Here is a 14,924-nt window from a genome sequence, read left to right on the forward strand (position 1 = left end):
CCCCCCCCCCATAAAAGCAACCCAAAAAAATTAATTAGTTCTCAATAAAGTAATGTATTACTAATCTAGATATGCTAAATAAATAAAGTAAATGTAATCCAAATATGTTTAAAAGCGTGCGCCGAAAATACGCTTTTTTACAATTTTGATTGGTAATAGCAAAAATATGGTTCATTGTGCTCTAAAAACAATCTGTGTGAAAGATGACAATTTTTGGTCAATATCTTAGGCTCGCCCAAGTCCATCAAAGTTCAATGTGCTGAAAAAATTGAAGTTAATAAATATATTAATTAACAAATTATTATTTTTTTCTAAAATTGCAATTATCTTCGAAAGTATTAGCCCTATAGAATTGGTATATGGACCTTTTTTGAGAAGTAAGCTAAGAAAAAAATTTTTAGCAATTGAACTTTGATTGGCTTGGTAAGATAGCAGTATTATTGATTAAAGGTTGAAAAATGGAATTATAACAAAACCGTTCTAATAACTTGAGCCCCTACTGTATAGGTTTGTATGTATGTACATGACCCCAAAATGAAGCAATGCTACATATGTATGTATTTATTAGTAAAATAATCTTTATGCTTACCTTCTGGGACATCAGACCCCATATAAATAGGTGCACCTGAGTAGTCTACTACGTTACCGGCATCATCAAAGAATACCGTTATATTGCCAACATATTTGGCATAGGCTGCAGCTTGAACGATTAACACACGATGGCCACTTTCGTGTATGACCTCTGTGGGATATGGACCGCGAGGAGTATCTGGTCCAGGTGGAGTGTCGCCTGTATAGAGAAAAGTATGCGAATGTGCACCCACTATTACATCAACTTCGTCACCGGCGTTTACAGCAATTATCTTATCCACATCATAGCCACAGTGAGTGATAGCGATAATAATGTTTGCACCCTGGGCCTTCAAATTTTGAGCTTCCTCTCGTATAGCAGCGCTTTCGTTAAGAAAAATCAAGTCACCAGTGTTTGCTAAATCCTGATTCGGAAAAATTAGCATTGCAATCCAAAAAATATATGCCAAGTTAAAAGTGAAATTTTAATGTTACTTACATAAGTGGTCTCGAGGATAATTCCTATAACACCGATTTTCCTATTACTACGCTCTATTATCATGGATCTTTGATATTTTCCCTGCATATCAGGCTCATCTCTTGCGTCCATATTAGCCACCAGCATGGGCGAATTGATAGTTTCTAGGAAGGGCACCAGTCCTTCAATACCATGATCGAACTCATGGTTGCCGAGTGTCTAGCGGTATATTCATATAATTATAATATTTTGTTTGAGACAAATAAATATCTCATTACCATCGCATCTGCGGGCAGCATGTTCAGAAACTGACTTGTTACATTCCATCGTCCAATATTGTACCAAAGTGTACCTTGAAAACTGTCGCCCGCATTAAAGTAAACCGGGTTTCGGTCCTTCTGCTCTTCGAGTAACCGTTTCACAGTGTAGACAGTGCGTGCATAACCACCAATACACTCTTCGCCAGCATTGCAAGTACCACCTGATGTATCCGTAGCCTCGAATCTGCAATATTAAAAAAGTTCATACGTTATTGTATATGAGCAAATCTCACTAGTTGTTTTTTTTTTCAATGTCACACGCTAAAGCAATTATGTNAATTTGAAAAAATGGTAGAAGTGATAGCTATTTCGGAAATCACCACATTTCCTCATCAGACTTCTTTCAGTAGGATTCGAACCGACGATCCCACTGACTCAGCCAGTTGCCTACGCACTGTGCTAAGTTCGCCTTGTAAATTATCGGTGCTTTTTTCCCACTTTTTCATTTGTTAAGCCAACACAATCAAGCGCAGCTATTCCGCAGCAATTCACGCTTGATCATGTCGTTGTTGGTTTTTGTTAATAATTCTATTGTTAGAATGTTTAACTTTTAGGTGTGCTCGTCCTTAAGTTATTTGTTTTTGTTATTTTATGGCCTTATAACAATTATATTCCACAATTTTTATTGAGCTTTATATAAGGCCATTAGATAACAAAAACCTTACCCGCAATTGGAGAATGAAATTTGGCTTTCTGACTTAATGTTCTTTACCGATATGATGGAACATTAACAAAACTTGAATTAGTCTCTACGCCTTTTTTTATGACCTCAAAAAAAGAAATTCCATCATTTTCCATTGCTAAAAAAAATATTGCACATGATTTAAAAGCAGATTTTGAAAAAAGATTTGCCGATTTGAAATTATTTAAATGTTCGTTTGCATACTTCATAAACCCTTTTTTATGTAACATAATTGAGGATGAATTTACAATATCCGAAACAGTCCTTTTTAAGAAAAGCGAAAATGAGTTGGAGTTTTTGGAATTAAAAGAAGGCAAGGCACTGGAAATGCAACATAAAGCTTTAGTATTGCTTGAATTCCGGAAATAAGCACCAAATTTAAAATATCCGCTGTTGAAAACAGCTGCGTCCCGTGTATTTCCAATTTTTGGTACAACGTATAACTGTGAGTCTGTACTCTAGAATGAAATTCGTACAGTCAAAATACCGTTCACAATTAGTTGCATTCGCGTACCTGATAATTATGGAAAGTTATAAAAACTATCAGCTTTTTGTGTTCGCGTACGCAAAAAAACTGCAAAGTAGGGGAAATTGAGAGAGCAAAATGACATTTAATTTTGAGGGAGAGCTGCTAGTTTCTGCTGGAATTTTTTGCCAACTGCAATTTGCCACCAAGAAAACAGCTGATCAAAAAACAGCTGGCCGGAATTTAAGGAAATCCCTAAATTGAATTTGATGGTTTGGAAGTTAAAATATTAAAATGCGACTAATTAAACTTGTAAGAAGTAAGTAATTATTAGTTTAGTCAGTGGACTGTGTCAGGATAAGACTTCGGGACTTGTTTTCTAACGTTTTCAATTTTATACTTCTGAATGTAAACAAAATTTCTATCAGCTGTTCGTCTAACTTACAAGTTTCTGCAAATTTTCTGTTCGCGTACTGTTTTGGATATTTTTCTCTTGCGAGAGAACATATGACATTTCACCGTAATTTTGCTGTTGGAAAAATAAAATTTTGTGTTTTTTTTTTGTGGCTCTTTGTAGCATTTGGAATTTACATGTGGCTCTTATCGGTCTCGGCCTTGCCCACCCCTGTACTATAATTTAAAGCTAAATATTAAATATAATTTGAATTCTGCAATCAATTTCTGCAATTAGTATTGAATTTTTCTACGAACAATATTAAGCTCCAATAGAATATACTTTGCATTCTTCAATCAATTTCTTTTACAATCAATATTAAACTCCAAAAAATTTAAGCTATAAAAGAATCTTGCAAATATGAATCTTCAATCAATTTTTTCAATCTATAAAAACTTTTTCATCAGATTTAGTAAATTTTAACAATCAAATCCGGTTTCCTAAGGAGGAAAGTTTTTAAAATCTATTACCGCTGATACTTAACTTAAACTGTAAGTAAAAATCAAAATTGATACGTTTTTGTTATAAATCAGTAAAATTAATATCCTGTGAAAAAATATTTTTTAAAAAAATTTTTAAAATTTTAATATCCTGCGCAAGGATTGCAAATACTTTTATGGTATTGCGCAAACATTTTAAAGAGTTTTTTTTTATTGAAAGCATTTTTTTAAAGGAAAATATCCTTCTCGAATCGTGATATTGTGATTTAATTAATTTAGGTAATTTACCTATTTTTAAAATATTTAATAAAATGAGTTTATCGCGGGAGCAAGTATTAGAAATCATAGCAATAGCAAGTTATAATACATGAATTAGCTGAGAAAATAGAGGCAAGCGAATATGCTAGGCAAGAATTAGCGGCTAAACTTGATACGCTTACTTTGGCTCTTGGCCGATTAAAAATACCAAGTGTAGAAGTTTATACGCCGGTCGCAATAAATCCTACAATTGATTCAGGAAATTGTAGTTTGGATTTAGTTAAGTCTTTACCAGAGTTTAGTGGTGACGCATCTTCCTACCCGGCTTGGCGCTCTGCTGCTAATTTTGCTATGAAGTATTATAATGAAGGATCAGAAAGATACTATGTAGCTATAGGTATCCTTAGAAATAGGATTACTGGTTCTGCCAATATGATGTTGTCATGCTTTAACATCGTTCTGAATTTTAAAGCAATTATCGCAAGACTTGAGCAGACGTACGCAGATAAAAGACCCATATATGTTCTAGAAAATGAATTGAGTATCCTCAGACAAGGTGATCTTTCTATTGCAGGTTATTATTATAAAGTTGAAGAGTATTTGACTCTTATCATAAATAAACATATAATTACTTATAATAATAACTGTGTAGTAATACACCCAGAGAAAAGCCGTCTTGTAAAAATAAATACGTTCATATTCAATTTTAGTATGCACTATTTTAATAAGAGAAACTTGGAGTTTGAATATGAAACACATTGAATTTGATAAAATACATAATTAATCAACTAAACCAGTATGGAAAATTTGTAATTTAAAATGAAACACGTTGAATTTTGTAAAAAAATATTTAATCAACAAAACCAGTATGTACCAATGTCATATCAACATGTTAAAGTTTAATATAACATACTGTCATACTTAATCTAATGTTGATCCATATTTCTTTAAACATGTTAAAATTGATTATAAAATATTGGCATACTTAATTAAATGTTGAAACATTTATTTTAACTATTGTGAATGCTTCACGTAGAATTCAAATAAACAACGAAACGAGCGAGTAGGTACTTTGGTAATATTTTTCTATGTATGTGTAAGCAAGCAACATAAACTTCCTTGTTGTCATCATGGGGAATTTAATAAGTTGGCGTTAGCCGCATATAAGTAAAAAATTACAATAACAAATTATACGCAGAATTCATACTCTGTCATTAGTATAAATTACAACAAACACATCGTTTTGACGTACTGTTCTCCACGGAAAAAAATTCAGATTCGCCGGTAACATCACCTTATTAAGTTCGCCTTGGTTGTCATCGTCGCAAAAATTCGTTTGCATATACCGACGATATGTACACGAATGCTGAGCGTCTTCGTACCAGGGATGAAAAATGGAAATTAATTTTAGTCCGATTTCAACAATTTTCAACGGTTTTCTTTTATGTAGCAAGCACAATAACCATACCAAGTTTGGTACAAATTGGTAGAATGGTTACCGATATACATATATGTGATCATAAGTGGGCGGTGCCACGCCCATTTTCCAAAACTTTATCATATACGTATTTCCTGGTAAATAATTGTTGCAAGCATCAATTTTGAGTAAATTAGCTTTAATATTTATTGATTTATCTAAGATTTCGTATTTCTCCAAATTACCGTTATATGGGAGGTAGGCGTGGTTATTGTCCGATTTTAAAACTTTTTGGCCATTTTGTATGCTGTAGTAAGACTAACAACTGTGCCAAGTTTGGAAGAAATTGGTGCAGCGGTTACCAAGATATACACATGTAACCATAAGTGGGCGTGGCTACGCCCATTTTCCAAAATTTTATAATATTCTTATTTTTCGTCTAAAAATTATTGTAAATATCAATTTTGAGTGAATTATCTTCAGTAGTTACTAAAATATCGCAGTTTTCGTATTTCTGAAAATTACCGTTATATGGGAGGTAGGCGTGGTTATTGTCCGATTCTCCCCATTTTCAATACCATCCGTCCTACGCGGAAGGAAGTCACGATACCAAGTTTCGTTAAGATATCTCAATTATTACTCGAGTTATCGTGTGCATCAGACGGACGGACGGACGGACGGACAGACAGTCACCGCTTAATCGATTTCTCTTTTCATTCTGATCATTTATGTATACATTTGTCTATATCTATCTCGATTCGTTTTGCCTGTTACAAACAACCGTTATGTGAACAAAGTTATAATACCCTTGTGCACAAGTGCGCTCGGGTATAAAAATTTTCTAAGAAACCGAATTAAAAAGCTCGAAATTTTTATTACTCGAAAAACTCGAATTTTCCTCGTTTTTGTAAATTGTTTAAAATTTAGACTTGCAACGTGTAGTTTTTGTTACTTAAAATAACTTATTTATTATTTTTAATAAAGCACGCCAAAATGGTGTTTAAAACTAACATTTCTGTTTTTTCTACTAATATTACTATATTCAATATAAGTATTCTGATCTAAATCAATCCATTAATCAATTAGACCCATTTGACAATATGTTTTCGCTCATTTGACCGCAAATGCCATTGAATTAATAGAAAAAAACTACGAATTTGAGAAAAGCTAAGTAAAGGGTTAATTTTTCGTAGTAGCTGCTCTAAATGCAATGTAAAATGTTTAATGTTTAATACATAATATAACTTTTTTAATTTCTTCCTATTGACCCTTTTCTTTATAATTGTTTATTCATCAAAATGAAAGCGAAGCTTTTCCCGTGCCTATAAGTAAATATATTAGCACGGTAAAGGAAAAAGAACTAAAAATGCATCTGATCAAAAAATGATTGTGCCGAAAATCTAGTGACTGTACCTATTGTACCTTTAAGTCATCAAACGTCGGAAAAAGGTACAATTGTACCTACTTTTTCATCCCTGCTTCGTAAGATTCTCGGACTCCTGGAGTAAATCACTCCAAAAATCGGAGTAAAAACAAAATTCCTGTAGTAGATTTGCATTTTTATTTTCACTTTCGTACGAATAAAATATTAACAATTATTTAATGAAAACTAAATAGGAAATTTCACAATAGGTATCTCTTATAACTTAGAAATGTCCGAAAACCACCTCTTGAAACTTTAACGGAGTTGTTTGAAATAAAAAATCACTTATATATTTTCAATTCATGCGGAAACAAAAACGGGAACCAATGCGAAATTAATATGTTGGATACTGAGGTAGATATGAGTACTCTATATTATTTTAACAACTGAAGTAAAAATATTCTCCGCCGAGTTTTATACTCTTTCATAAAACATATAACGAAATTAAAAATTTTTTAAGCGGATTTCTTTTTATATGTAAGTTTTTACTTATCTTTCAATTTTTTTACTGAAAACCTTGGATTATCTGTCAAACAACGGCGCTAAGAGCGCCAGAACGTGTGTGAAAAAACGGAGTATGTTTGATGTCAAGCGGATTGGGGGAGTAGATTTTAATATTTTTCAAAAACCGGAGTAACTCTCTCTGATCGGAGTGAAGTCCGAACGCTGGTAGAAACATCTAGAATTTATATACACACACATATACGCAACGTGTCCTGTGATGCCAAGTGATCGAAGGGGATTTTTTGTTCGAAAATATCAGTTAGGCTTACGTAATTATATTTTACAAGTCATGCAATTTTTATTCTTTAACTGGGTGACCTCGCGTGCAAGTAAAAGTCCAAAAACCAAAAAATCCCAATTATTTTTGGGAGTTAAGTACTACTTAGATTGCTACTGTACAAAATTATAACACATGCTGCAAATAAATGTCTGCCAATAGACCATTCCTTAACCAAGAAAAAAACATATGGATTAATTTATCGCAAAATAAAACTTATTGGCAAAGTCAACTTGAGGGCCGTTTTTAAATTTATCGATGATATCAATACATAATTATTTTCACAAGTTAATTGAACGCATGGCTGCAAGTTTTCAATCCCAATCACCTTGGTGCGTCATAAACGCATTAAATAGCTTACACAAATTTTTGATTATGTAGGTACTTGTTTAACCTTATGTTCTTGATTGGTATAAGATGAAATCGGTATGATTAACATAATTATGTACGAATATTTCTTATGAGGATATATTTAAAAAAAATCCTTATTATGATGTAGATTTACATAATATAGGTATTTATGGAACCGCGTAAATGCCTCGTAACTGCGTAAATCTCGTAAATAACCCGATTTTCCATACAAAATTAAGAGAACGAGGTTTACATGGTAACGAGGCATTTACGCGTTTAGAAGAATTGCCCTAATATTATAAATTATACTTAGCCTTACTATCTATATGTAATACAGAACATTATTTTTAATTCCAAAGCACTTTCGAAATGTATACTTTCATAAAATTCAATTTATGAACGTTGGCAACCACGAAAAAGGAATGGCGTGGTTAGCTGTTGTTCAGCTTCGTTTCATTTCAGTTTGGCCGGGAGTGAAGTACAGTTGCCGTAGAAAATATCAATTGGTATATTTAAATACGTTTTAAAGAACAGTGAGTTAAATAACGCAATAAGACTGTCTAAAAGTTTGTAATAAAAGAGTTTTGTAATTAGTAATCAGCAAAACTCTTCAGGCAAACCTGCATGTGCGTGAATTCATATATGTACTAGAGCCTTCGATTTCCCGAGATTGTTCGAGAAGCAATTTCTCGCGAGGATCGCTTTCTCACGAGATTCTCGTGTATCGAAAACCTCGATAAACTCGCGACCTTCTCGATACTCAATTTAACGCGAACTGATCTTTATTTTGTAAACAGTAAGCCAAGCAGCAAAAATTGAAATCTAATTTTATTATTTGACACCTCGTTTTTGATATTTTCAAATACATAAGCTGTATCACGTAAATAAATAAAATGCCTGCACAGAGAAGCTGGGTTCGGCAGTATGCCACAAGAACTGAAAATGGAGCCTATTGTGATCTGTGCAATTTAGTCCTTTGCTGCAAAGGAGGCAGCACAACCGGGATCATGCGGCATATTCAAAATGTCCACAAAATTTTAAATTATTCGAACAGGTTGAATGAGTAAGTTTAGTATGTTATAACTTTTGAGACTTTTAAATAAATACATATGTTTTTGTGTTACCACTAGCCAAAATATAGAGGGTAATGAAGCAAGCTCTTCATCAGCACAACAAACCAGAAATTTGCGAACAGTGCCTTACCACAAAGGTGAAAAAAAATGTATCCCCAACGAAAGAGCAGAGGAAATACATGAGGCGTTGGCTAAACTTATCGGACGTAACCAACTCCCGATTTCATTTGGTTCCAGTGAAGGATCTCAGAAGTTTATGAAAGTGGCAGTGCCGGGTTACACCTGTTTAAAAAGTGAAGCAGTTACCAAAAGATTGGAAGCATTATATGATGCTGTAAAGCACAAGCTTAAAAAACTTTTTATCAGTACTAAAAATATATCACTTACTTCTGACATTTGGACCTCATTAGCGCAAACAAGTTTTTTAACGTTAACAGCATATCTTGTAGACGAAAACTTCAATCTACACACACTTACATTAGATACTTTGCAAATGAGTATTAAACACACAGCAGAAAATATAAAGGACAAAATACAATATATTTTAGACGATTGGCCGATAAGAAATGTAACAACAATAGTCACGGACAATGATGCCAACATCAAAAGTGCTATAAACCAAATTGAGTTGCTACAATACAGAAATGGTCTGACATGCGCAGCCCACACTTTAAAGCTCTGTGTTAATAGGGGCTTTGAAATAGCCGAAGTTCAAACTTTAATAAATAAAGTTAGCAAAGTGGTAGGACACTTTAAACATTCTGCTGGCGCCTCCTCCGCATTACGTGAGAAACAACTTCAGCTTAATATGCCAAGGAGGTCCTTAATTCAAAAAAATACCACTCGCTGGAATTCAACTTATCATATGCTGGACAGAATCTTAACAAATAGACAGCCTATATCAAATGCTTTACTTGATCGCCAACATACCAATACTCAAATAGCCCAAAAACTTGAAATTACAGAAATAGACTGGATAAATATTGAAAAGTTAATTGAAATTCTAAACATCCATAGTTCGTCCCATGATAAAATTTTTGGTAGAAATGCATGTCAGCATACGTTCCGTGCGAGTTTGTTCAAGGTTTTAAAACTAAAATAGCTGAAAACTTGAAATCAAAATTTTACTTGCTTAAACAAAACATATTTGACGTTACACCACGAATGAAGTCTTCGTTTTTTGATCCCAGATACAAATCATTAAGACATGAAGATGAATCTGTTCGCAATGAGATACTATCCTACTTAAAGTCGGAGTTAAGTGCGGAATATAGCGTAGAGGAGACAGGTAAAGCAAAAAACATGCATCCGGTTTCAACAAACGCATCTAAATTAGATATCTTTTTCAATAATGCAACAAATCCTAAAAGTTCTTTTGAGATGGAATGGGAATCTTATACCAGTGAAGCATAAATTTCATATGATCAAGACCCATTCCAATGGTGGTGCTCAAGAAAAAACAAGTATACTTTTCTTTCCGCACAAGCCAGATCATTTCTTTCTATTCCCGCAACGTCAGTAAATTCTGAACGTTGCTTTTCTTTTGCTGGAAATATTGTTACAGCCAAGCGAAGTGCCATACTGCCAAAAAACGTCAATATGTTGGTATTTTTACATCAAAACCAAAAATTTATTGATTAAGTTTTAATGCAATTTTAGGGCGAAATAAACGAATTGTGTTTTTTTCTTTTATATTTGTTTAAATGTTGTGTTTTACATNGAGCAATTTCAAGTAGTTATCGAGACATAAAAGCATATCGAAAATGTCAAAAGAAAAATTTAATTTAGATATGTAAAATGTATGAATGTATTTATATCTGTATGTAGGAATGCTAAATACTCTACTATGAAAAAACGTTTGTACATACATACATAAACACATATGTATAATAAGAATGTATTTATGTGCATATGTACATATCGATGGCTGAGTGGAAGATCGACCTATCTCGGCAGCCAGTTCGAAAACGCTCTATCTCAAAAAACTTTTCAAGAACGCCCTATTTCAGAATTTAATTGAAAAACACCCTATCTCAAAATTCGGTTAAAAAACGCCCTATCCCACTTCAAGATGTATTGAAAATATGCTGATATAGGGCGTTTTTGAATCGGCAGCTGAGATAGGGCGTTTTTGAAACGAATTCTGAAATAGGGCGTTCTTGAAAAGTTTTTTGAGATAGAGCGTTTTCGAACTGGCTGCCGAGATAGGTCGATCTTCCACTCAGCCATCGATATGTACATATGCACATAAATACATTCTTATTATACATATGTGTTTATGTATGTATGTACAAACGTTTTTTCATAGTAGAGTATTTAGCATTCCTACATACAGATATAAATACATTCATACATTTTACATATCTAAATTAAATTTTTCTTTTGACATTTTCGATATGCTTTTATGTCTCGATAACTACTTGAAATTGCTCGTGAGAATGGCGGTAACCGAGATTCGGTCGAGAACTCGATTGCTCGATTTCTCGGGTATCGAAATAACCGAGAATGTGCGAGCAGAAATCGAAAGCCCTAATATGTACATACATATATGGAAAAGTGAACAAGTGTATAGGAAAAGTGTAACAAGCACATAGTCTCAGTTGGCCTTGCACTTGGTTACATACGTACATATTCACGTTTTGTCGAGAAGATTAGTGCTGATCGAATATTACTATACAAGTTTTGATTTATTCATTCGATTATTTTAATTATTTATTTGTGAGAAAATAGTTTCTTTATAACGAAAGTGTGCATAAGTGTAGGGTATTAAACTAAATAAATTAGCCGAGCCTATGTATTTATATATATATAGGGTGGTACTTAAGATATCAACATCGTGGGGCACCTCTTAATTTAGTTGTAAGTACAAAGTAAAGACATCCATGAAAATTTTCAACAAAATACTAGGGTTTGACACACGAGCGAATTTATGAATTTATGTAAATAGGTTTCAATAATTTTTCAAATTTATCAGATTTCAAGAAAAAGTTTTGTAGATTTTTTGCAATTTTAAAATTTTCCAAACCCTAGTATTTTGTTGAAAGATTTCTATGGATATCTATTTTGTACTTAGAACTGAATAAAGAGGTGCCCCATGATGTTGATATTTTTAGGACCACCGTAATATAGTATCGGTCATATCAATAGCACCCCCATTTCAAAGTCATATTGTTTGCCACTTACTTTTAAAAATTTTCAATTCAAATACAGTTCATTCTCTAACAAAACAAAAATATTGTAACATTGTAAAATGCGGTACATTTGTAAAATTTTTGTGAAAATTCAAAAAATCAAATTTTGATTTATATGGTTTTTGTTTGACCACCATAATATAAGAGTAGATAGATAGTAGATAGATCGTGCTTTTGCAAACTTTCGTTATAAAGCAAAACTATTAAAATAAATTAATCGAAATTATTCATATAAACAATTACTGCATAAAACCGAAAGATCTTTTAAATAATAATAGACTCTAAATATATTTATGTAAAATTTCGACTATTATTTATAAGTCGTTTTAGTTTTAAGCCGAAGTTTGCATGAGAGCAATTCTGCTTAATTTCACAAAAGCGATTTCGGTTTTATATAGAAAGTGTTAACATTTATACATACGGTGACCACATACTTATAAACGTATGTAAATTTTTATAGGAGTTTTACTTTATTCTTCGGACTGGAAGAAAAAATCCAGGTGGAAAATTGTATGCCAAATATACAAATAGCAGAGCAAAACGCCCAAAATTTCGCTGCACGCATTCAACCGAAGTGGCTGATACCATTTTAACGTTTGAGCCAGAGTTTGACGAAACCATTTCGAATGCTTTAAAAACAGAATTTAAAAGAGATTTTTCGGATTGGAATGCTGTAACTGACAAATGGCATACAACTTTTAGTCTACGCCGTAAAGATTTGTTATCTCTTGATCCTGTGAATTTCCTTCAGGAATGGCCGAAATATACCGTTAACAGAGCTGTCCATTTGGTATTGCATATGTTAAATTCTTTACTTAATATTGAGTTCTTATATTTTCCGGATATTTCNTAACAGAGCTGTCCATTTGGTATTACATATGTTAAATTCTTTACTTAATACTGAGTTCTTATATTTTCCGGATATTTCAGTTTAAGATTGATTTTAATGTTCTCTTCCCGGGAAAGGAGTTTATGCTATCCAGCAAGTGGGAATTTTTCAAAAATAAAATCGAGCTATATTGCAGAGAAAATTTGCACAACGAAGCTTGCAAAAAGCTACTAATAGAGTTGCAGCTTGCAGAAACTTACGGTATGTTATGAAAAATGTAAAACCATTTTTATACGAATAGCTAATTATGTATACATTTATTTTTTATGATACAGATTCATCAGATTTTATTTTAACAACTTTGTTGCCATTTGTTTTGCCACCTACTTCCTGGTATAAGTCCACTTCGGGTGAACCAAAAAAGAAGATTACTATATTGGATGCGCAAGAAAGTTTTGTACTACATTTATGTTCATATTACGAACGTAAAATAACAGAAATCGTTGCAAAAAATTTTTCCTTTAATTCAACAATTCAGCCCTTTGTTATAGTAGAAGGTATTAATGCTTATGATATTAAGTCGTCTTTTGTTTATTTTGATATGTATTTGTATATGTATTCCTTTATCAAATCTTTGGACACTTGCTTTAAAATATTTAATACATTGAATTTGAAGTATCCAATCGTCTCACAACTACCGTGGTTATTCATTCAAAAGTTCTTTTACGAAATCAACACTCAATACTAAATCCTCAAACTTAACAGTGCTACTAAATTTGATGGAAAATTAATTTCTATAATTTTTTAATTAAAAATTAGACACTTTTTAACAAAAAACTAATATGTGGTTAAAAATTGTTTTCAATCAAAATATGTGTATCACTGTAACCACCTATTCACTGTTACCTATTATCAAAATGTATATATCTCACTGAGTAATAATTTGTAGTTAAAACCGTACTACCAAAAAACATATGAACTTATATACTCAAATCAAAAACTATTTTCAATCAAAGTACATAAATGCTTGTATTTAAAACCTCTTTATCAAAATGTACCCTTTTTTTAAATGTAAAAAAAATAATGTTTACTATAGATTTATGAATAAGATATTTAAAATATGATCACTTAATATCCCGAAATAGTTCTCTGCAATGCAAAGTGAATAGCTGCAATCAATTATTTAATAAGTACAACACGTTCAAAATACATTTATGTAAAGCACACGCAAATGTGAATGTCACAGAGCCCGAAAATACATCACATGTTGCTATTTTTTAAAACTCAAATCAAAGTGATAGTTGATAATTGTGAAACTCTTAATAGTCAAGAATATATTGAAAGTCTTTAAAAAACAAGCTTTAACTTTGACACTTCGACCGCATGCACAGTCGTTTATGCCTAGAAATGAAGTTTTTGCTATCCAGGACATGATTTCTAATTTACTTTTATCAATCTCAAAAAAAATATACATGATGCTTTCCATTTCCAGACAACCGGTCAGGTACGAGCATGATTTTTAATTTCGACCAAACTCAAATACATTGTTTGTTGGTCCAAATAATGAGACACGTATTTTTTCTTTTGGCTCAGAAAAACTTTTCGGCCGAATTAAAAGCGATTTTGTTTTTCAGGCAAAAATCGATTATTCGAATTGACAGTGAGAATTTTTTTTAAATGCCCATAACTTTGTCAAAATTTAATAGATTCTAACCATGATACAAAAAATAAGGTAGTTCCATTGTCACTTTTTCGTCGGCATATTAACAACCTGACAATTAAGCAGATTGTGACAATTCGTGCTACCATACCCAATATCTAAAATTNTTGACAGTGAGAATTTTTTTTAAATGCCCATAACTTTGTCAAAATTTAATAGATTCTAACCATGATACAAAAAATAAGGTAGTTCCATTGTCACTTTTTCGTCGGCATATTAACAACCTGACAATTAAGCAGATTGTGACATTTCGTGCTACCATACCCAATATCTAAAATTCTTCAAATTTTCTTATTAATTTTTTGTCGATTTAAAAATCTTTGTTCTTAAGCCTAGTATTTTATTCCTATTTCATGTGAAAAAGCTGTTAAATTGTATATAAAATTTCTTTCTGTGAAATTAGTGTGAAATTCCACAACATCTCCTCAGCAAAGTAGTATTCTGTTCACGCTGTGAAAAAGCTTGCAACAT

The 14,924-nt window shown here is 32.3% G+C and overlaps 1 protein-coding gene across 4 annotated transcripts in view; it reads right to left on the bottom strand.

The window, feature by feature from the left end:
* The window catches only part of LOC108363541 (apyrase), a 113,314-nt gene that overhangs the window by 51,590 nt on the left and 46,800 nt on the right, over nt 1-14,924 (bottom strand). For all 4 annotated transcript variants that reach the window (XM_017616932.1, XM_017616931.1, XM_017616933.1 and 1 more), the window contains exons 3-5: nt 1,327-1,552; nt 1,070-1,267; nt 590-995 (exon numbers count right to left, since the gene is read on the bottom strand). In XM_017616932.1, coding sequence (XP_017472421.1) covers nt 590-995; nt 1,070-1,267; nt 1,327-1,552 — 830 coding nt within the window. The remainder of the gene's footprint in view (nt 1-589; nt 996-1,069; nt 1,268-1,326; nt 1,553-14,924) is intronic.

Source organism: Rhagoletis zephyria, unplaced genomic scaffold, assembly GCF_001687245.7.
Source record: "Rhagoletis zephyria isolate East Lansing unplaced genomic scaffold, Rhagoletis_zephyria_1.1 Rzeph_scaffold_01300, whole genome shotgun sequence".
NCBI lineage: Eukaryota > Metazoa > Arthropoda > Insecta > Diptera > Tephritidae > Rhagoletis > Rhagoletis zephyria.